At 46.3% G+C, this 23,082-nt stretch overlaps 1 protein-coding gene and 1 long non-coding RNA gene across 3 annotated transcripts in view; one reads left to right on the forward strand and one right to left on the reverse strand.

The window, feature by feature from the left end:
• Nucleotides 1–2,965: 2,965 nt before the first annotated feature.
• Nucleotides 2,966–23,082, reverse strand: part of GLG1 (golgi glycoprotein 1) — a 159,485-nt gene continuing 139,368 nt past the window's right edge. Inside the window, exons 16-27 of one of the 2 annotated variants that reach the window (XM_005592540.5) lie at nucleotides 22,365–22,453; nucleotides 20,989–21,106; nucleotides 19,812–19,904; nucleotides 17,728–17,865; nucleotides 15,399–15,522; nucleotides 14,208–14,350; nucleotides 13,852–13,953; nucleotides 11,423–11,530; nucleotides 9,019–9,139; nucleotides 7,808–7,914; nucleotides 4,187–4,350; nucleotides 2,966–3,141 (exon numbers count right to left, since the gene is read on the reverse strand). In XM_005592540.5, the coding sequence (XP_005592597.3) occupies nucleotides 3,066–3,141; nucleotides 4,187–4,350; nucleotides 7,808–7,914; nucleotides 9,019–9,139; nucleotides 11,423–11,530; nucleotides 13,852–13,953; nucleotides 14,208–14,350; nucleotides 15,399–15,522; nucleotides 17,728–17,865; nucleotides 19,812–19,904; nucleotides 20,989–21,106; nucleotides 22,365–22,453 (1,383 nt within the window). In that variant the 3' untranslated portion in view covers nucleotides 2,966–3,065. Of the gene's footprint in view, nucleotides 3,142–4,186; nucleotides 4,351–7,807; nucleotides 7,915–9,018; nucleotides 9,140–11,422; nucleotides 11,531–13,851; nucleotides 13,954–14,207; nucleotides 14,351–14,846; nucleotides 14,979–15,306; nucleotides 15,523–17,727; nucleotides 17,866–19,811; nucleotides 19,905–20,988; nucleotides 21,107–22,364; nucleotides 22,454–23,082 lie in introns of those variants that run through there. The other variant, XM_065537160.2, reaches the window with a different exon arrangement.
• Nucleotides 14,842–15,908, forward strand: LOC141409296 (uncharacterized). The gene is made up of 2 exons (XR_012429141.1): nucleotides 14,842–14,978; nucleotides 15,307–15,908. It is a non-coding gene; the product is annotated as an uncharacterized lncRNA (long non-coding RNA).

The raw sequence follows: 23,082 nt of genomic DNA on the forward strand, positions 1-23,082 counted from the left end.
CTGAGGCAGGAAAATGGCTTGAACCAGGGAGGAGGAGGATTCAGTGAGCTGAGATCGCGCCACAGCACTCTAGCCTGGCGACAGAGCGAGACTCTGTCTCAAAAAAAAAAAAAAAAAAAAAAGCCATTATGGCCAAAATTTAGGCTGATTGTGCCAGGCCGGGCTGGTTGACTTCCAAGGTTCCTGGTCCAGCTTCCTTCTCCTTAGATTAAGTTCTGACTTGGAGTATGTTCTGTGGCAGGGGAGGAAATGGGAAGGGAAGGCCTCTTTTCAGTGAAGCAACCTCCTCTCCCCAGATGACTCACTGTAGTAGGAACTTCAGGGCAGAAGTCGCACCACAGGCCTGGAGGTTGGGAGGATAGGAGACACTTCCAGAAGCCACACTGACATAAGAAGAGAATCTTCTCTTGGGAAGGCCAAGGGAAGTCAGCCACATAATTCCCTTTCCAATCTGCCTTGATAAAACATAAAACATGAATGTAGACACCCTCACCACTGGATTCTTCTGTTAGTTGATCTCAGGTAACAGAAACAAATAAAATTTGACAGTAACTTTCTGTAGCATATTCAGGGAAAGCTGTCTCTTCACCAGGATGCATCCCCACCCCAGCCAGCTGAGTGACTCACTGTTCCCAAGAAGAGTAAGGACAGCACGAGACAGCCGAAGGCCTGCAGTGTGTTCAAGTCAATACCTGCTCACTCAATACTAGCTCACCAGCCACCCTAGAATTCACCTAGCTTCCAAGGATGCACTGGCTCAGAACTGGGGCTGGTAGCCCGGGGAAGATCGCTTTCCCGGGGGTGATCCCAAGCCTATGGAGTGCATGGCTCCCCTGCTGGCACTTCTTGCTAACAGGCTCGTCTAGGGACAGCAGCAACAGCAGCAGAAGTCCAGCAGGTACCCAGGTGAAGGCCTCACAGAGCTCCCGTCTGTGGGAGAAGCTCCACTGGGAACAGTTTGTCTTGTTCTTAATAGTTTGCCCAGATAGCTCACCTTCAGTACCCCAGAGCCTCCAGCCTGGCAGCCCGGGCTCCAGGTGCCTCCAGAGGGCTGTGGGGCACACTATGCATAAGAGTCACAGAGACACTGGCATGAACTGGTAAGTCCAGATGACAGTGACACAGTTGCTGTAACTGTTAGCAAGTACCTGAAGCCTTAGCCTTGGCAAAACCCCCTACTCTCTACTTCTATTACTGTTGGTGGGCTGCACATCAGGAGAATAGACACAGGCCAGAGTCCATCATCCGCTCGCATCCACAGAAGGGTCACTGTTACTCTTCTTGACCATTTCTCAGCCAGTTGATTGACCTATGAGGCCAGGGACCGGGGTGTCCCAGGCCCTGTTTTGTTTTGTCAAATGAGGGACTTAATGAGTACGGCCAGTGCAGACTTCACTGGCCGTGGAACTCAGAAACACTTGCTCAGGGCCCTGCCTGGGGCTCTCAAGAGCCAGTCACTGGAAAATGCTCCAACTAGGATGATGAAAGAAATTCTTGTAATAAGCAATTGAAGATACTGGCAGAGCTATCTTTTCTATTCTGACCATTTATAATGATGACAAATGTTTCGGCTGGGCATGGTGGCTCACACCTGTAATCCCAGCACTTTGGGAGGCTGAGGCGGGTGGATCATGAGGTCAGGAGTTCAAGACCAGCCTGGCCAAGATAGTGAAACCTGTCTCTACTAAAAATACAAAAATTAGCCAGGCATGATGGCGGTTGCCTGGAAAACCAGCTACTCAGGAGGCGGAGGCAGAGAATTGCTTGAACCCAGGAGGTGGAGACTGCAGTGACCTGAGATCGCGCCACTGCACTGCAGCCTGGGCAACAGAACAATACTCCACCTCAAAAAAAAAAAAAAAAAAAAGATGACAGATGTTTCAAGAACAAAATTCCTCATCAAACTTCCAAATCTGCAGACGACGAATGGGATTTTCTCTCAATTCAGAAAGAACAGAAATATCAAGACAATTAGAACTTTAAGGGTGTTTCCGCATACTGGGAAGGAGACTGCAGAGAGGAAGGATACCCCACCCGGTCAAATAGTGAACATCCATCCTACCTGCAAACCACACCAGACATGTCCGTAGGCACCTGCATGTACATGACATTCCTGGTTCTTGATATTAAGCCTCAGCGGTCCCCAGCCCCCAGGGGACCTGCAGAGACTCTCGGGCCACTCAGTCTGGCTGGCAGTGGCGGGAGACAGTGTGTGCTGCTCGCACCCTGAGTTTCCAGTTTTAGGAGACTGAAGCATCCCAGACAGCTGTGGACAATCAGGAAGACCCTACGAGCAGGACCGAAGGGACTAAGCAGCTTAGCAGCTTCCCTTGGTGACTTGGCAGGGGGACAATCAGTTGGCTTCTGGAACCCACTGCCTCCAGGAAGGGCAGCAAAATAGAAAAAAAGAAAGAAAACCACAGTATTCAAATATATGTCAGTCAGATTAGACAAGGAGTAACTTGGATCAACTGATCCACAAAGTGACACGCCTTGTACTGAACACCCTTCAAGGGAAGACGAGTGTCGCTCTGGTCCTGCAGCGTGCGTGGACCGTGCAGAGCAGAGGCAGGAGTCGGGGGCACCGAGGGCGGGCCTTGGTCTACATGGACAGTTTTAGGCACGTGATTTATTAATACTTTGTGGACATCTAACAGGTTAATAAAATATATATTATATAAATATATCTCCTACTGTACACACAGCTCTCTTGTGCAGCCACTGTGATCTCATGCCCCAAACTAAACCAAAGGACAGCCAGGCTGAACTATGATGTCCAGACCCCTCCCTTTCATACCCCAGACTTGGCATCTCCACACTGGAGGAATGAGGCGGGATGGCCAAGAATATTGCTTTTATAAAGCCCATATTCTGCAAAGGTTGATGAGTCACCAAAATACAACATTTAGCCAATGCCTACCAGAGTGGGTACACGCAGCAAACGGACAAAAAGAAAAAAAACAGAGCAAATCCTCCATCTTTTAATGTGATAACTTTCCACACCCTCTCCACGTGGAGGCACAAAGGAGCTTGTCTGGGAAGTTTGTCTGGAGTGTGCAGAAAGGTCAGGCTGGACTGCCTGTCACATCCTGAGACCACACTAAACCTTTATAAGCCATTGTCTCTGACCTGTATTGTAGCCTGAAAAATAAAGCAGAGTGAGTCAAACCGCTGGCTCCCACTTCCTGCCCTGCTGCTCCCCACACCCATCTTTAAGGACCCCTCCCACCACAGTCCCGCCTCCCGATGAAGCGCAGAGCTTCCGGAGTGACTGAAGCCTCAGCAGGGCCGGTCCAGACACGGCTGAGTCCTGTGCTGCCCTGGAGGAGGAAGGTTCCTGGGATCCTGCTGCCCCGGGACTTGGGATCCAGCCTCTCAGTGCAGATGGATGGATTGTTCAACTTCACAAACTTTCGGTCCCTTCCCCTCCCTAGCTGCCCTTGGTCTAGGGAGGCTCATGCTTTGCTTCAACGAAGTGAGGAGACCACAGAAATACCCATGGCCGTGGGGCTGTGACCAGCAGTGGCTGATTAGGGTAGAAACTGCAAAGCGTCACTGTCTCAGCAGAAGAAAGCAGGACCCCACACAGCCTGGGGAACGGCTGCCCACCCACTCCTCGGTGAAGACCATGGCCCTGGCGAGGCCCCAAGGTGCTTCTGAGAGATGAACGAGACACCTCAGTCATGGCACACTGGCTGGTGTGCTTCCCCTCCAAGTCCTGTCTTTGTTTTACACAGTCATAGGAAAGAAATAACCCCATTGCCCAAATCAAGCCTGGAGGAGATGCATTACTATATACATTTTTTTCTTTAAAAATTTTTTTTTTTTTTGGTGGTTTTCTTAAAAAAAGCCTTTGAGTTGCAGGTCAGGTGAGTTGGTTCTGGAAGTACCGGAAGTTCTGTTGGTATGAGAGAGACTTGTCTACAGGCAGGTAAACCCAAGTTTGCCAACAAAGGCAGTAACCCCAGCGGCCAGCTGCTGCTGCTGCACGAACGGTGAGGAGGAGGAGGACACCATGGACATGAGTGGAGGCTGGACGGGACAACGCAGTGGACACCTGCTGATGCTCTAACACGGGGTTGGTGTCACCTCTGAGAAGAGTGAGGTGAGTGGGGATGCTATACAAGAGGGCTGTACAAACTGGGCACTGGATAGGTAGTTCCTTTGGTGGTCAAGGTGGCTCTACCTGTCCTTGAGCTCTCGTGTCACTCGCTTGGTGATCCGTCCACACATCAGACCAATCAGGAACAATATACAGATGCTCCCACTGATCACAGAGAGAATGTAGTTCTTAGACGGAGATGTCATTACTTGCATGGCAAGATCAGAGAAGCCATCTGCTGGGGCCACCTAGAATGACACAGGGCAACGTGATTCTCTGAGAGAGCACTGGGCTGGTGACAGTGCTAGGTCTAACTTATCCCTCTCAGTTCCTAGTTTAATTTATGTCTTTTCTTTTGGAGAGGGAGGGCAGGAGACAAGAAAAATCAACACAGAGCTCTAACTCTTTTTCCTGATCATAAAACTATACACACGTCTACTGCACAAAATTAGAACTACAGAAAGAGACAAAATGGTGCAGTCACCCACGATTCCATCACAGTGATCACCACTAACGTCCCAACACTGAAGATGTGCCGGGCTCCCCCTGCCCTCGCTCATTTAGTCCTCACACCAAGCCTAGCAGGCAGATTTCACCACTCCCATACTCTGGATGGAGAGTCAGTGCCCGGGGGTAAGCATGGTTAAATGACTTCTTTTTTTTTTTTTTTGGAGACGGAGTCTCGCTCTGTTGCCCAGGCCAGAGTGCAGTGGCGCCATCTCGGCTCACTGCAAGCTCCGCCTCCCGGGTTCATGCCATTCTCCCGCCTCAGCCTCGGGAGTAGCTGGGACTACAGGTGCCCACCACCACGCCTGGCTAACTTTTTTTGTAGTTTTAGTAGTGCCGGGGTTTCACCGTGTTAGCGAGGATGGTCTCGAACTCCTGACCTCGTGATCCGCCTGGCCTCAGCCTCCCAAAGTGCTGGGATTACAGGCGTGAGCCACCGCGCCCGGCCTGTTAAATGACTTCTACAAGGCCACGAGTTCTTCTATCTTTTGATTTATGCTCTTTAACTGCATTTGCTCCCTTTCTTTAAAAAATAAAGAGAAAAGTTGAGACTGTTTTGTACATTCTGTATTTTGTAAATTCTATTTTTTTTTTTTTTTGAGATGGAGTCTCATTCTGTTACCCAGGCATTGTGCAGTGGCACCATGTCAGTTCACCAAAACTTCTGCCTCCCGGGTTTAAGCGATTCTCCTCCTTCACCCACACGAGTAGCTGGGACTACAGGCGCACACCACCATGCACAGCTAATTTTTTTGGTATTTTTAGTAGAGACGGGGGGGGGGGTTTCACTATGTTGGGCAGGCTGGTCTCGAACTCCTGACCTTGTGATCCGCCCGCCTTGGCCTCCCAAAGTGCTGGCGTGAGCCACCGTGCCTGGTCTTGTAAATTCTATATTATTTGTAAATTCTATATTTTGGCTTTTTTTTTTTTCACTGAGTTGGGGTCTCGCTCTATTGCCCAGGTGGGCGCACAGCGGTGTGATCACAGCTCACTACAGACTCAAACTCTTGGGCTCAAGGGATCCTCCTACCTCAGCCTCCTGAGTAGCTGAGACTACAAGTGCACTACCATGCCTGGCTAATTAAAAAATTTTTCTTGGCCAGGTGTGGTGGCTTATACCTGTAATCCCAGCACTTTGGGAGGCCGAGATGGTGGACCACGAAGTCAGGAGTTTGAGACCAGCCTGGCCAACATGGTGAAACCCTGTCTCTACTAAAAACACAAAAATTAGCTGGGCATGGTGGCTCTCGCCTGCAATTCTAGCTACTGGGGAGGCTGAGGCAGGAGAGTCACTTGAACCTGGGAGGTAGAGGTTGCAGTGAGCCGAGACTGCACTACTGGACTCCAGCCTGGGCAACAGGGCGAGAAACCGTCTCAAAAAAAAAAAAAAAAAGTTTGTTTTTTTTTGTAGAGATGGGGACTCCCTATGTTGCCCAAGCTGGTCTCGAACTCCTGGGCTCAAGTGATCCTCCTGCCTCAGTCTCCCAAGGTGCTGGGATTATAGGTGTGAGCCACTGACCCAGCCTGTATTTTGACTTTTTTCATTCACCATTATATCATAAGCATTTCCCACATCAAAAACAATGTGCAGGCCGAGACCAGCCTAGAGAACATAGCCAAGACCTAGTCTCCACAAAAAAATTACAAAATTAGCTGGGTGTGGTGGCATGCACCTGTAGTCCCAGCTATTCAAGGACAATCACTTTAGCCCAGGAGTTCAAGGCTGCAGTGAGCCATGTTCGCACCACTGCACTGCAAACAAGACTTATATTGACAGAATATATTTAACTGTCCTCCACTTGTGGACATTTATAATTTAATGTCAGCTAGTTTTCATCCTCAGTTTTCCAATGCTTTCCCTAACGGACCTCAGTGGTAGCCTGCTATGGCAGAATCGGACTGAAAGGGTCCCCAGGTGCACATGCGCCCATTCTTTTGCATCCTAGCCCGGCTGCTGAGATAGTGTGGCTCAGAGGCGTCTGGGCTATTTCTATGCTCATATCATGTACACAGAACAGAGTAGGGAGGCGTGAGATGAATGAGATTTGAGCTCCAATAGTTGCCAACACAAAACAAGCCGTGAATTACTCTGAGTCACTCTGAAGCAGTAATACACAGCTCAAAGGAGTGGATACAATGAGGGAGAATGAAGTAATGCAGCATCTCCTGCTGCCGCTTCCCTGAGCCACCGGCTTCAAAGGCAACTTTCTTCCCTTGGGAGAAGGGTGAGGAGAGTGTTGACTACTGTGACAGACAGGGGCCCTCCCTTGTACCTTCCTGCTGTCGAGCGATGAAGACTTTCTCTGATTGTTCCTCTCACCTTGTTATCCTTGACTTGGAAGTACACGGGTGATAAAATTGGTCAGGAAGGAGGGGTGGTCCTGGGATTACTCTCTTGATCTTAGGCCACTACAAACGTCTATCCCAATATGAGTTGATACAAAAGCATGGATCTAAAAACCAGAGGGACTCTGGGCAAGTCACGACCTCTGAAGTCAGTTTCCTTCAACGTAAAGTGAGGAAATAGTCATTCTACTCACCTCACAGGGTTTCAAGGTTCATATGAGGCAATATGTCCACCAAAATGTTATATAAACTAAAAAGCAATGTATACACGAGAAGAACTGTTATTCTTCTCACTGAGGCTGAACCTCTGTAGGAAAAATTTCCCCAGCCCAAGTCTCCCTGGGTATCATACACATTCATGAGTGTCCTACAGTCCCTCTTCATCCCCTTCTTCTCCATGTTCCAGACCAGATGAGTACTGGCCTCACATATGTATTTTTCTCCTGAAGACTGTAAAATGATAAAAATAAGCTTCAAGATAGGTGAGTCTGGATTTCCTTCTTTTGCCATGGGCGTGACATCTCTTTTCTCTTTGGGTGACTCACTTTTCAGAAGTGAACAGTGGGCAAACTGAGAAAGGAGTGACCTTGGCAAAGCCATGCAGACAGTCTGATGTACAGGGAGATGGCTCCAGGCTTATGGACAGCCAAGGAATTTTAAAAGTACACTGACCAAGTTTTCAAACACACTTATTGCTAGCCTCACAATAAGGACAAGACCAGTGCAATATCTGAGACTGGACAACCACAGCGAGGAGAGCAGCATGGCCTTTGCTCAAGGATGACATGCAAATTGATGAAGTGCTCCATATTTTTTTATGTTTGTAAAAAAGGAGATTCTCTTGGTCATTACCTTTGCTGCATAACTCCACATTTCAATCCGGTCATTGAGGCGCTTTTTGCACTCGGGTTGTAACCTCACCCGCTTATCCTCCAGCGCTTCCATGAGACAGGACATTTCTGTGGGAGGAAACGAATAATAAGAAGAACCTGAAACTGTACAGAATAGAGACGTTTCTGTAAAGATGGGGAAAAGGGTACACAACCACCAGAGAATACAGATCTGTAGGCTCAACAAAGTTAAATACATACTAGGAAATTTGACCCAGGATCCAACAATGGAGAGAAACGATAAGTAATCTCCAGGGTTGGCGTCCAAAGCCTCTCTTAAAACCTCCTTATTTTTAGAGCCAGGTGTGGTGGCAAACACCTGTAATCCCAGATACTTGGGAAGCTGAGGCAGGAGGATCCCTTGAGCCCAGGAGTTTGAGACTACAATATAGTAACACCTTGTTTCAAAAAATGAAAACGAAAACAGGCTGGGCATAGTGGCTTATGCCTGTAATCCCAGCACTTTGGGAGGCCAAGGTGGGTGGATCATTTGAAGTCAGGAGTTTGAGACCAGCCTGGCTGGCTAATATGGCAAAACCCTGTCTCTACTAAAAAAATACAAAAATGAGCCAGGCATAGTGGTGGGTGCCTGTAGTCTCAGCTACTCAGGAGGTTAAGGTGGGAAAATAACTTGAACCCAGGAGGCGGAGGTTGCAGTGAGCCGAGATCATGCCACCACACTCCATCCTGGGCGACAGAGTGAGACTCTGTCTCAAAAAAATAAATAAAAACAAATAACTTCTATTCATTTCATTGGGCATATGTGGCTCAGAAAGAACTTTCACACCTGCCTTGGCTCCCTCCTCACATAGAACCTGTCTACTGAGTTCACTGTGGCCACCGGGGAAGTGTATGAAGCTGTCTTTTAGTTTGGGCACCGGGAAAAAGACCATGATGATGACTTTAACTTCTGCTTCCCTAACAAATACCTCAACTCTCCCTGTTCATCACATCTTTAGCTCTGCTCATGACGAGGTCAGTTCAAACTTGCAGGCTTATTCCTAAATTTATGATGGCATAAAGGCCTAGTTTTGGCATCACCCAGGTCCCCAGGGAATGTTGTCTATGACTGGGCTACAACTACAGACCACAGTAGCTGCAACTGATGTCTAATAGGGAATCTTTGCTCTTCCCAAGAGAGTTCAGACAGGATCAGAGTGAACACAGACTTACGACGCCCGCGGCCAGGGGTGATGGCTGCACAGTGGTGTTTAATGTCCAGGGCGCAAGCAGTATGAAGTACCGGGTCAACAAAGATGTCTGCTTTGCTTTCCTTCAGCATGTTTAAAACTTCCTGGAAAGGGAGGGTCATTGCGGACAGAGCTTTTGAAGGGGAAATGCATCAGATCTGTTGTCTGTAAATACTTCATATACAAATAAGCAAGGGGGGAAAGTTGAGGGCTAACAACAGACACCACTCTGGGACAGGTTGCAAGGTGGTGATGATATACAGAATGCAGATGAATAACTACCTTTCGGAGATACAAAACTGTGTGTTTAAAAAAAGCAGGGGACTGTAAGTGACTATAAGATCAGATTTGGGTTTTTGGCATTCCCATATGTCATGTCATATCGTTTTAAAGTACCTAAATGTTAATATTTTTATTGGTGTGATACAATTACTTTGTTACTTTAAGAAATATAAAAACGTGAAATCTTAAAATCAGAGTTATATGCTATATTAAAATTCTCAATCAGGACTGGGGTGGTGGCTCATGCCTATAATCCCAGCACTCTGGGAGGCCAAGGTAGGAGTTTGAGACCTGTGTGGGTAACAAAGCAAGACACCCATCTCTATAGAAAATTAAAAAAAAAATTAGCTGGGCATAATCGTGTGCCCTGCAGTCCTAGCCACCTGGGAGGTTGAGGTGGCAGGATCACTTGAGCCCAGTTTGAGGTTCAGTGAGCTATGACTGTACCACTGCACTCCATCCTGGGAGACAGAGTGAGACCCTATCTCAAACAAAAACAAAAACAAAAACAAAAAAATTCCAATTAGATAAAGGTATATTTATTTAAAATGTTCTACTTTACCGTTGTCCTCAGAAAAAAAAAAAAACCAGAATGGACAGGGCATAACATCTACTACAAGAGCAATTCTTATTTGTGTTTATAGATGTCCTGAATGAGAGGAATATCAACACAATGGAACTGAAATCAACTCTGCAGATTCTCCATTTATACATAATGGAACGTTGGGAGGTAAAGATAGGCCAGAAATGTTTCCATAAATAAAAGTTAGTATGCTCCAGACAAGACTCTAGTTCCTATAAAACAATAGTGAGAGAAATCAAAACCAAAAACCAAAGGCCAAACAATATTCTAAAATCCGCCCCAAAGTTACATGGGATCATGTGATGATAAAGGAGGCAAAGGAAAATATACGGATCTAGCTTTCGACCACTCCCACCATTCCTCAGAAATGTGGAATCAGGAACATTTTTAACAGATGAAAAATTCGCACATAATATTCTCAATGATTCCATAATGACAGCAATGAAACTCTTTTTTAAAAGGTTAATTTTGGCCAGACGTGGTGGCTCACGCCTGTAATCCCAGCACTTTGGTAGGCCAAGGCAGGTGGATCACGAGGTTAGGAGATCGAGACCATCCTGGTTAACACAGTGAAACCCCGTCTCTACTAAAAATACAAAAAAATTAGACGGGATGGTGGGCGCCTGTAGTCCCAACTACTTGGGAGGCTGAGGCAGGCGAATGGTATGAACCTGGGAGGTGGAGCTTGCAGTGAGCCGAGATGGCACCACTACACTCCAGCCTGGGCAACAGAGAGAGACTCCATCTCAAAAAAAAGAAAAAAGTTACTTTTTTAAAAAAGATCAAGTATATTATTTCATTTTCAATTTTGCAAGATAATGTATGCTTAGTGATCATATTTTGACAAAAAAAAATTTTTTTTGAGATGGAGTCTCACTCTGTCACCAGGCTGGAGTGAAGTGGTGCGATCTCAGCTCACTGTAACCTCTGCCTCCTAGGTTCAAGTGATTCTCCTGCCTCAGCCTCCCGAGTACCTAGGACTACAGGCGTGCGCCACCATGCCCAGCTAATTTTTGTATTTTTAGTAAAGATGGGATTTCACCATGTTGGTCAGGATGTTCTCGATCTCTTGACCTCATGATCCAGCTGCCTTGGCCTCCCAAAGTGCTGGGATCACAGGCATGAGCCACCACGCCTGGCTAACAAATGCTTTTATATAACATTTCTGACATGAACTAGTTTTAGTTTCACTGATTTCTATAAATGTGGAACATTTACTGATTGATATATTTCTACTGGCATTTAGGTTTGGTAGTACACTCACAGTGTCTTTAAACAACGATCTAGTCATGGGGATGAGACATATTCATGTAATCAGTACATGTGAAAAGAATATTCACATTGTAGGAGACGAGCAGTCAAGACCAAATGAAAGTTTGGTAAGAAGGAACAGCAAGAAAAGAGTGCTGGGCAGAAGGTTTAGATTTTTGGTTTTATTACCAAGGTAGGCAGACTACAGCATTAAAAGGAAGAGGAAAAATAAAAGAAAATGAAGTGAGGAAAACAAGGTGACGGTGTTTACCTTTTTACACAATTCTGTTTTGATCTTGAGCAGGTTGACTTTGAGGCACTCTTCCACCTGACCTGTTTGCTCTTGGGCTGCTGCTTCTTCAGCACATAGACTGGAGATCTGTTCAGGAGACCAAAAAAACAAAGCCACCCCACTGAGCACAGAAATGAACCAACAGTTTCTTCTTTTTTTTCGTTTTTTGTTTTTTGAGACAGAGTCAAGCTCTGCCGCCCAGGCTGGAGTGCAGTGGTGCAATCTCGGCTCACTGCAACCTCTGCCTCCCAGGTTCAAGTGATTCTCCTGCCTCAGCCTCCTGACTAGCTGGGACTACAGGCGCCTGCCACCATTCTTGGCTGATTTTTCTTTTGTTTTTTTTTTTTTTTGAGACGGAGTCTTGCTCTTGTTGCCCAGGCTGAAGTACAATGGCACAATCTCGGCTCACCACAACCTCCACCTCTCGTGTTCAAGCAAATCTCCTGCCTCAGCTTCCCGAGTGGCTGGAATTACAGGTATGTGCTACCACGCCCAATTTTGTACTTTTAGTGGAGACAGAGTTTCTCCATGTTGGTCAGGCTAGTCTCAAACTCTTGACTTCAGGTGATCGCCCGCCTTGGCTTCCCAAAAGGCTGGGATTACAGGGCATGAGCCATCGCACCTGGCCTGATTTTTATATTTTTAGTAGAGATGGGGTTTCGCCATGTTGGCCAGGCTGGTCTCAAACTCCTGACCTCAGGTGATCCTCCTGCCTTGGCCTCCCAAAGTGCTGGGATTACAGGCGTGAGCCACCGCACCCGGCCCTTACTGACAGTTTCAAAAGCAGGTGAGTCTACTGATTCCAATCAGCTCTGGACACCGCAGGATCTGTGCCCCCTCTTCACTGGCCTACTGCTGTTTTACAAGCCGGGGCAGTAGCACTGCTATCACCAGAACCCTTGGTCTCTAAACATGTCAGTTTGATGATCCTCCCACACCTGTGCCAGGGCTCATCTCAAACAGCTTCCTGGTGGGTTTCATACCCCTCCTCCTGTATTGGATGTCAGGCTTCATTCTTCACAAGGACTGGTACACAGAGCAGAAAATCAATAAATGTAGTATCTTTACACTGTCAATACTGAGACTTGAGTCAGATCTCAGGACTTGTCAAAAAGAAGGCTGCTACTTGATTCCACAGGAGCAAGGTTATATATAACCAAATAAAATACAAAAAGCAAATGCTTGACATTCACATAAGTTCGGGGTCAAACCAGACTCACAACTTGAAAGTGTGCACACATGCGCACCTGCACATACATGCACATATACACAGGAGTTGAGAAACATAGCCCACAGCAAAGACAAAAACATTAACTTTCCTTGGACAGTTTTATGAGTGAGCTTTTTTGTAATGGCTTTTGCTATGAGCTCCTGAAATATGTTGAACAGGGCTCTCTACAAGGCCTTTTCTAGCTAAGAAGTCCAATAATTTCCAAAGATGGGCACTTTCTTAAAGCCATTATAGAACTACTTTTTTTCTTTTTTTGGAGACGGAATCTCACTCTGTCACCCAGGCTGGAGTGCAGGGGTGCGATCTTGGCTCACTGCAAGCTCCTCCTCCTGGGTTCATGCCTTTCTCCTGCCTCAGCCTCCCGGATAGCTGGGACTACAGGCATGTGCCACCACACCCGGCTAATTTTTTTTTTTTTTTTTTTTTTAGTAGAGACAGGGTTTCACCATGTTAGCCAGGATGGTTTCAATCTCCTGACCTCATGATCCACCTGCCTCAGCCTCCTGAAGTGTTGGGATTACAGGTGTGTGCCACCGCGCCTGGCCTTTTTTTTTTTTTTTTTTTGTTTGAGACAAGAGTCTTGCTCTGTCGCCCAGGCTGGGGTGCAGTGGCATGATCTCAACTCACCGCAACCTCTGTCTCCCGGGTTCAAGTGATTCTCCTGCCTCAGCCTCCTGAGTAGCTGGGATTACAGGTGCGCGCCACCACACCTGGCTAATTTTTTGTATTTTCAGTAGACACAGGGTTTTGCCATGTTAGCCAGGCTGGTCATGAACTCCTGACCTCAGGTGATCCACCCTCCTTGGCCTCCCAAAGTGCTGGGATTACAGGCGTGAGCCACCGTGCCCAGCTGGAAGTACTTTTATCTTTCTGGCAAGTCTTGGGTTTACCATACAGAATAAGGAGAAGAGAAGAACAAATTTACACAGAGAGCTATAATGAAAGAACACCCTTGTTCAATAGAGAAATATGGAACAATGCTTTAGAGTGTCAGGACTAACGCCAAGTTGAATTCAGTGTTATAGAGAACAGGAACGCAGAACATGGAGAGCCTAGAAGATGACCTTCAATTCACCAGATCATTCACAACTGAAGGGAGAGAAAGTAAACAACTTTTCTCCAATGGAAACTTCTCTGAGCAGCTCTGCGCGTAACCAGTTTTGCACGCAAATCCCACCTCGTCTGAGCAGTGCAGCTGGAGCTGAGGATCCAGGCGGTAGTCCAGGGCCGACTCCTGGATAATGATTCGGATCTGGTCTTCACAGTCTGAAGACAGGCGCTGCATGTGACAAAGGGAGGATACATGGGCTGATCAGAAAACGAAGCTTTTGCAGGACATGAAAAAAAAAACAAAAAAAACAAAAAGAACAAGAAAAAACAAAACGCCTGCTTTTGATCTGGCCCCTTAGCCCCCCAGGTTCAGGAAGATATGAAAACGGTCATGGGAAAAGGGGAGCAAGCTAGGGATTTCAAAAGAGAAAATTCCCAGAGGCTCCATAAATACACCTTTGTGGAGAGCCCAGGCCCGTTTACCTGGTCAGCATATCTCAGCTTGAGGCAAGAGATGACTTGTCCTTCTAATTCTGAATCATCCTTGGCCTTAGTCAGGATACCGTGACAGAATTTAGGAATGTCAGCTTTACAGGCTTTTCTTAGCATGGGGTTTAAGCGGTAATCTACAGCAGAAAGCAGTGAGCATGTGAGAAAACATTCCACCTGATTCACACATTTTAAGATATCCACCTTCCTAAAGGGAGCATATTATATCAAGGATCATGACTACAACCATGGATTTGTCTATTCAATAAACATTTACTGAGCTCTCACTACCCAGTTTCTAATCAGCAATATGACTTAGTTAACGAGTACTTCTGGAGGTCCTCAGGAATCTTTCTACTCTGCGGGGTTTTGTGGGGACTCCAATACTCTAAGGAGTCCTCAGAAAAATCAAGGGGACATCAGCAACCTTCCCCATAACAGATATTTTTGAGAACACTGAGAAAGAAATACAATATCCAACTCACTGTGACCATTAAGTTACGAGGTCTTCCAACCCAGAGCTGAAATGTCTCTGTTCCAAACCAGATTACCCGTACATTCTCCTGGCACACTCATGAAGTTTTATTGAATTTCTAGATTTTTCTTTCCAAGGAATGCCGGCCCTGATTCCTTCTAAACGTTCTTCAAGGGCAGTTTTCTGGTTCTTGTGGCCTCCTCTCTCCCCTGACTCTCCCTCCTTTTTTCTGGATGCTCCTCAAAGGCGGAAGTCCTTCTGCTTACAGACTCCTCCCTTAAAATCCCCAGGCAACGGCCGGGCGCGGTGGCTCAAGCCTGTAATCCCAGCACTTTGGGAGGCCGAGGCGGGTGGATCACGAAGTCAGGAGATCGAGACTATCCTGGCTAACATGGTGAAACCCCGTCTCTACTAAAAATACAAAAAACTAGCCGGGCGTGGTGGCGGGCGCCTGTAGTCTCAGCTACTTGGGAGGCTGAGGCGGGAGAATGGCGTGAACCCGGGAGGCGGAGCTTGCAGTGAGCCGAGATCACGCCACTGCACTCCAGCCTGGGAGACACAGCGAGACTCCGTCTCAAAAAAAAAAAAAAAAAAAAAAAACTAAAAAAAAATCCCCAGGCAACAAAGCCCTGGGAGTCTGACTGGATCACTCTGCGGCCACTGAATTCCAGATGCTCCACGGGGCCCGGAGGGCCAAGCCGAGGTCTTACCTGTGTTCTGGGTGATCTGGCGCTTCGTTATCATCTGTTTGCACTTGGGATCCATCAGTTCACTGTTTTTATTTTGCTTCAGGCACTGTAACATGGTTTTAGAATCTGCTTCTGGACAGAACCTCTGCAAAGAAACAGTTTTATACAAACAGCTATCCAAATGTGGCGATTAACTCCATCTGTGACCACTTTTTTTTTTTTTTTTTTTCCTGGAGACAAAGAGTCTTGCGGTGTCACCCAGGCTGGAGTGCAGTGGCACAATCTCGGCTTACTACAACCTCTGCCTCCCAAGTTCAAGCGATTCTCCTGCCTCAGCCTCCCGAGTCAGCCTCCCGAGCAGCGGGGATGATAGGCATGCGTCACCACACTCAGGTCATTTTTGTATTTTTTTTTTTTAAGTAGAGACGAGGTTTCACCATGTTGGCCAGGCTGGTCTTGAATTCCTGATATCAGGTGATCCACCCGCCTCAGACACCCAAAGTGCTGGGATTACAGGAGTGAGCCACCGCACCTGGCCACTTTTTTTTTTTTTTAAGGCTAAGTCAAGTGAAGCAATGGGAGTGTAGAAGAACAAATAAATCTGTAAGTAGCTGTGATCAATTAGTTGTAAATAGCACTGCACTTGGACCAGCCTGTGATCACCCTTAACATCTATCCGAAAGCTGACAAAAGCAGCAGCCTGAAGGCATCATGTGGTACAAGAGGAGCAGCTAGGCCTGAATATGCACCCCACCCCAACTTCCCCTTTCTTCCTTATTCTCTACTACTTCTCACATTTCTTTCTATTGCCTCACTGGTTCTTACACAGGATTGGTTCCCTATCTAGTGGGTGATGTAAAGTTAGATGGCATCTCAGGAACTTACTTATTGTTTAAGCATGAATATAACACTGTAGCAGGTGGCTGTGCAGCCCTCAAGCCCTATCTACCCAACTCCAGTGGGAAAACCTAGGAATTCTCCACTAACCAATGTGAACAAGGATGTGGGGTAAGGACCCATTTGGTTCATCTTAACTAAAGGGTTGTAATCCTACCAAGCAGTAAAGGGCTAGGGTCCTGTAGTGTACACTTATTGTTGTCCTTTAAGTCAGGGATCAGTTTTGTACTAGTAATAAACTCCATCTCTGTTCTGCTAATCCACATGTCTTCAAGTGTCGCAGTGTCTGATACACTCTGGTTGAGACACTTGAGCATCGAGCCTCTCTTCCTAGTTCTGTTTCTAGTTCTCTAAGTGTGTGTGATTATAATCTGCTGACATCTTGTTATGGAGACATGGATTGCTCACTGACTTTTAGAAAATTTTCCAAAGCTCTTTCAGATCAGAGCCTGACATTTCCATTTCTACATATGACTCAATTTCATCAGGCCAATTAAAAAGACTGACACTGTAACTTTCAAAATTCTCTCTGGAATTTATTTGATAGTGTAAAAAGCAGCATTTTATTTTAAAGGAAAGCTGAAATAAAGGAGCTAGAACCTTTAGTTTAAGCTTTTTAAAAAAATACTTTTTTTCTTTTTTGAGACAGAGTCTTGCTCTGTCGCTCAGGCTGGAGTGCAGGTGTGATCTGGCTCACTATAGCCTCCGCCTCCTGGGTTTGAGTGATTCTCCTGCCTCAGCCTCCTGAGTAGCTGGGACTACAGGCATGAGCCACCACACCCGGCTAATTTTTGTATTTTTAGCAGAGATGGCGTTTCACCATGTTGGCCAGGCTGGTCTCGAACTCCTGACCTCAGGTGATCCTCCTGCCTCGGCCTCTGAAAGTGCTGGGATTACAGGTGTGAACCACCGTGCCCGGCCAACCTTGAGTTTGGTGTACGTGTGGCGAGATCAAGGAATGGACATCTGAGTACTTAGGTCAGCCCTGCTGCAGGGAACATCTGCTGGAGGAGAGAATGAAGCAAAACAACCCGTAGAACAGAAAGATATTCTGAAAGTGGCAGATGGATGATCAGGACACTAGATGGTGACTTTCTCAGTATAGCTACCATTAACTGTCCTCAAAACCAATCATTTATTTATTGCACATCCATTTACTTGTGCTTCAGGTCAAAGTGAGGTCAGTTATCCCAGCTCTGTGGTTTCCAAACTTGAGCCTGCATCAGAATCCCCTGGGGAGGCTGTTAAGACAGCTTCGTGCTCTAATCCGAGAGTTTCTGATTCAGCAGATCTGGAGGGGGGCCCAGGAACCCACAGGCTCCCAGGGGGTGCTGCTGCTGCTCGTCTAGGGACCACGCTTTGAGAAAGCTGAGCCTGAGGAAGTTGCTGCCATTGCTTGTGCTTTGTTGTTTTGCTGTTTACCCGTGCCCGGCTTTTGGTATCAGCCCCTCACCTTTATCATCTGCTTGCAGACCCTCATGAGGGTGTAGTCTAGCTCTGGGTCCATCATCTCTGTCTCCTGCAGCTTAAATACTTTCTGGTGGCAGCGGGTGCTTAGCTGCTTCTTGTTTTCTTTCAGACATTCAATAATCTATGGCAAAAGAGTTACAGTCAAGTTAAGAGATGTCAGGGACTGCTCATCCATGTGTTCTAATTAAGTATTCAGTTCCAGTGTGCCTCCCATTTCTCTATCCATTTCTCATTCCCAGGCAATAGGAATCAGGATTTCCTCACCAAAGATAAGGATTTACAAGCTTACAGCTGACAGCAAATCCAACTACATAAAAACTCAGGATGACTGGCAGGCTGTGCTGGAGTCTAATGGAAAAGAAACACAGCCAGCATTTCTGGTTTCTTCTGCCTTCCAGAGCTGCTTCTTGTCCAGATTCCCTCTGGAGCACACAATAGGCTCTCTGCATTTTCCCGGAGCCAACAGCTCCAACTAGACAGTGGGCACAAACCAGGAGGTTCAATTCAATCCACTATTTACACCTGAAAAAGACTACCGGATGCTAGATATGAATCAGACCCAATTCTCAGCCTGATAAAATCACAGTTGCACATGGCAAACTTATGTAAACAAGTAACTATGATTAAAAAAAGATGAGCTATCCCTCAAAATACAAAAGCATAAAGTGTCATGAGATGAATTTTAAGACAGTGAATTAAGTATGTCCTGAAATCTTCCCTTCCCTAAACCTTTAGACATCATGAAAAGAAGGAAAGCAGATGGGAAGGTGCAGCAGCTGGGGCTATAGTAGGAAGCCATAAGACTTCTGGGAAATCCTCAAGGCATGGCCAATAATCACTAACTAGTTGAGGAACACTAATATCATAAGAAAGATGATAAATCAAATGAACTAAGGAGTCAAAAACTGAGGGCAAGGGGTAATAGAGCAATCGAAACAGAATTTTAAAATACATGAAAAATCCTCAGAACAACACAGAAGACAACAGTAAATAAGAATCAAGAACAGGTAGTTATGAAAAGAAGCAATGAGAAAGCTAGGAAATGAAAAACAAAACTTGACTGGTGGCCTCTCTAGAGTAGAATGGACAGAGCTGAAGAATAAATTATATGCTGGGAAAGAGAACTGAGGAATTACCTAAAATGTACTACAAAGAAATGAAAAGTACCAAAGAAAAAGTTAGAGACATGGAAGATGGACTCAGATGCTCCAGTTGTCTAACAGGAGTTCCAGAAGGAAGGAAAGGGAAAGCAATATGTGAAAGAGCAATGATTGAAAATGTCCCAGAACTGAAGGAAGACACAGATTGTGAGACTGAAAGAGCCAACCGGAAACACACACAAAACAAAAAGCATACCTAATTACATCACACTGAAATTACAGACCATTACAGATAAAGAGAAGACTCTAAAACCTATCAGAAATAGATTAACCACAAAGCAATGAGACTCAGACTGACATCAGACTTTGCACCAGCAATAGTATGATACAAGAGGACGATGAAGTAATTATCTCAAAGGATGAAGCCCTATGGCAATGCCCTTAACTAGAAGAGGTAGCTGAGTAATAAGGAGAACATTTTTTTAAAAATCACTTGTTTGTACTTCACTCCTGGCAATTCTGGATAGGGTCCTGTTTCTGTGTATTTAAAAAAAAAAGTATCCTAGGTGATTCTGATGTGACGTCTAGTTAAGAACTTCTGTGCAATGGGAACACAGTGAAGAAACAGTTAATTTTGGAGGTGCAGAGCATTGAGAATGCTATAGAGGAGGAGGCATCTGAAGGATCATTAGGAGTTTACCAGGCAGACAAGGTAGGGAAGAATGAGGTAACCTGAAAGAGGGAAGAAAATGAATTAGTGAGGAGTGCAGGTGAAGAACTCAGGGAAACACAGCCTGATGTAGCTTAAGAAGGGATGATTAGGTTAGAAGGGATGAGATGGGTCCTGTCTCACCAGCAAAAAATAATGACTAAAATGTTACCTTCTTATGGGCACCAGCTTTTGAGAAAAGATTAAATGTTACCTTCACATTACTTTCACAATTAAAAAAGAAAAGCAAAAAGTTACCTGAGCGTTGCCATATTGCACGGTGGAACAGTAGTTTTTGATGTCACTCTTGCAGGCTTCATATAGGTCTGGCTCCAGGCGGATGTCCTCCGTCTACATGAGGGAGCCAGCATGGAAAGGTGAGTCTGATTTAGGCTGGAGATGTCAAATGTTCTATAGACTTATTTGTTGATTGCATCTTGTCTAGTGACTCTGGCTTCTACACAGCAAAGTGGCCTTGCAGCAAGAGAATCAGGCTTTACTTTCAATTTCGTCACCAACTAGCTACATGGCCTTGGACCTTCTTTGCAAAATGGAATGCCAAGTCTACCCTGAAACACCTGATCTAGTCCTTCACAGGACTGCTGAGATGTGAAAATCACTTTGGAAAGTCAAAACCATCAATAAATGTAGAGTTCTACATTTATTATTACTTTAATGAAAGAGCTAGGCTCAAAGTTAGGGAACCAAATCTTTCAGCTTGAAATAAGTCTCTCTGGTTTTTTCTGAGACAGAATCTCGCTCTGTCACCCAGGCTGGAGTGCAGTGGCACCATCTCGGCTCACTGCAACTTCCATCTCCTGGGTTTAAGAGATTCTCCTGCCTCAGTCTTCCAAGTAGTTGGGATTACAGGTATGTGCCACCATAGCTGGCTGAGTTTTGTATTTTTAGTAGAGATGGGGTTTCGCCATGTTGGCCAGGCTGGTCTTGAACTTCTGACCTCAAGTGATTCGATGACATTAGCCTCCCAAAGTGCTGGGATTACAGGAATGAGCCACCTCGCTGACCTGTCTCTTTTAGTACAGGCAGGGTTTCATCACGTTGGTCAGGCTGATTCTGAACTGCTGACCTCAAGTGATCCACCTGCCTTGGCCTCCCAAAGTGCTTGGATTACCTGCATGAGCCACCGCGCCCAGCCCCTGAGGATGTTACTGATCCAGTTATTGGATCGCATGCTTAGTTAGAGCCTGTCTTACAGCTGGACTTCCAGTTATATGTGGGAAGAAAGGTTTTATCATTCAAAATCAAAAGAATGGCACAGGAAGCTAATGGTCATGTGGTAAAACTTTTGCACAGGAATTCAAGTCTTAACCATCACAGTAGTGGATAAAATGCCTCCCCTTTGCCCTAGCCTCTCCCCAGCTTTCCAAGCCCTGACCCACTGTGGTTTCTGGGAGCAGAGGCTGGGAGGCATTACCATCTCCAGCTCCTCCACGCGGAGCTGCCTGCGGCACTTCAGGGACACCCTGTGCTCCTTGGCTTCCTGCAGAGTGTCGTTGCGCACGGTCGTGCTCAGGCAGATCACCACGTCCACCCTGCAGGTGAAAGGAGAAGCTTGAGGCTGGCTGGAGCCTCACGAGGGCAGATGGCCTGAGAGCCAGGCTGCAGGGGGTGGTGGTCATACCATTAAAAATTCAAGATGCCCTTCTGGGGAATGTCTTTCCTGTAAGGCTCACTGTTTTTTTTTTTTCCGAGGGTGCTAAAAGCTGCAATTTGACTGTGGGTGTCATGAAAGGCAGGCAGCAGCGTGAAGACTGACTACATTCCTGACGGAAGGGGAAGCCAGACAGGGCACATGTGTGCAAGGACAGTTCAACATGTGTGTTAAAAACATGTGACCACAGAGGAATGCTGCCCTTAACTCTAGGACTGTACCTTTGATCTACTGTGAAACTCACTCCTGAAAGGTAGAGAAACCTAAGAAAACTGGGAATTTGGTTTATATGAGGGCAAGTGTTCTAGAAATGTCCCTTTCAAAGAGCAACATGGAAGAATTTGGGCAACCACGCTGAAAAAGCTTATCAGTTTCCTCATTAACACTTAATTCTTTCTTTCTTTTTTTTTTTTTTTTTTTGAGACAGAGTCTTGCTCTGTCGCCCAGGCTGGAGTGCAGTGGCGGGATCTCGGCTCACTGCAAGCTCCACCTCCTGGGTTCACGCCATTCTCCTGCCTCAGCCTCTTGAGTAGCTGGGACTACAGGCGCCCGCCACCTCGCCCGGCTAGTTTTTTTGTATTTTTTTAGTAGAGACGGGGTTTCACCGTGTTAGCCAGGATGGTCTCGATCTCCTGACCTCGTGATCCGCCTGTCTCGGCCTCCCAAAGTGCTGGGATTACAGGCTTGAGCCACGGCGCCCGGCCCAAGACTTAATTCTTAAATGAATAAAGATTCTGTTTCTTCACTAAAATATCTAACCCAATACAAAAACTGCTCCATCTTAGACAAGATGACATAACGGGACGATGCAGGGAAGAAGTCACTTCACCTCTTTCACTTACACTGCACCCTGCTTCTCTAAGTACACAATCCAGCCCTACTTCATCAGTTAGATGGCTTAACCGGAAAAATTAAAAATTAAAAATGCTCCTTTAGCCAATGGGACCTCCAGGTGAGAACTACCATCGCCAGATGCTCAGACAGTCCGAGTGTTTGTCATGCTATCAAAGGAGAGATGCAGGAGGCCTCCAGGGCTAACCCCACCAGGCAGCAGCAGGGCTGCCTGACATCTCGCATACTCATCCTGGATCTAAGAGGGACTTCGGGAAGGTGGAATGAAACAACTACAAGCTACATACTTCTTTTTTATGTTTGGGCAAAGCTTCAACACGTCCTCCTTGCAGGCCATTTTAAACTTGTAAGAAAACCGAAAATCCTTCATCTGCACCTGAAAGGTGAAGAGAAAGAAAGTCAGAAATTTGGTGGCAACTTGTGGTCAGTAGTGGTAGGGGGCACTTTTTCATACAGCTCTCACAAGACCCTGCATGGCTTGCCCCACACCTGAGACATCACGACCTGCTCATCTCTCCAGTACTCCCCCGACAACAGGCCTCCCTCCCTCCCTCCCTTCTTCCCTCTCTCCCTCCCTCCCTCCTTCCTTCCTTCCATCTATCCTAAATAAAATAAGGACATATATTTGAAGAAAAAAAAAATTTTTTTTTTTTTTTGAAACAGAGCCTCTCTCTTGTCATCCAGGCTGGAGTGCAGTCATGTGATCTCAGCTCACTGCAACCTCTGCTTCCTGGGTTCAAGCGATTCTCCTGCCTCAGCCTCCTGAGTAGCTGGGATTACAGGCACTCACCATCATGCCTGGCTAATTTTGTATTTTTTGTAGAGACGGGGTTTCACCATGTTGGCCAGGCTGGTCTTGAGTTCCTGACCTCAGGTGATCAGCCTGCCTCAGCCTCCCAAAGTGCTGAAATTACAGGCGTGAACCAACCACGCCTGGCTGGAAAAAATGATTTTTTTGTTGTTGCTGTTGAGATGGAAGCTTGCTCTGTTGCCCAGGTTGGACTG

The sequence above is a fragment of the Macaca fascicularis genome, chromosome 20, assembly GCF_037993035.2.
Source record: "Macaca fascicularis isolate 582-1 chromosome 20, T2T-MFA8v1.1".
Lineage (NCBI taxonomy): Eukaryota > Metazoa > Chordata > Mammalia > Primates > Cercopithecidae > Macaca > Macaca fascicularis.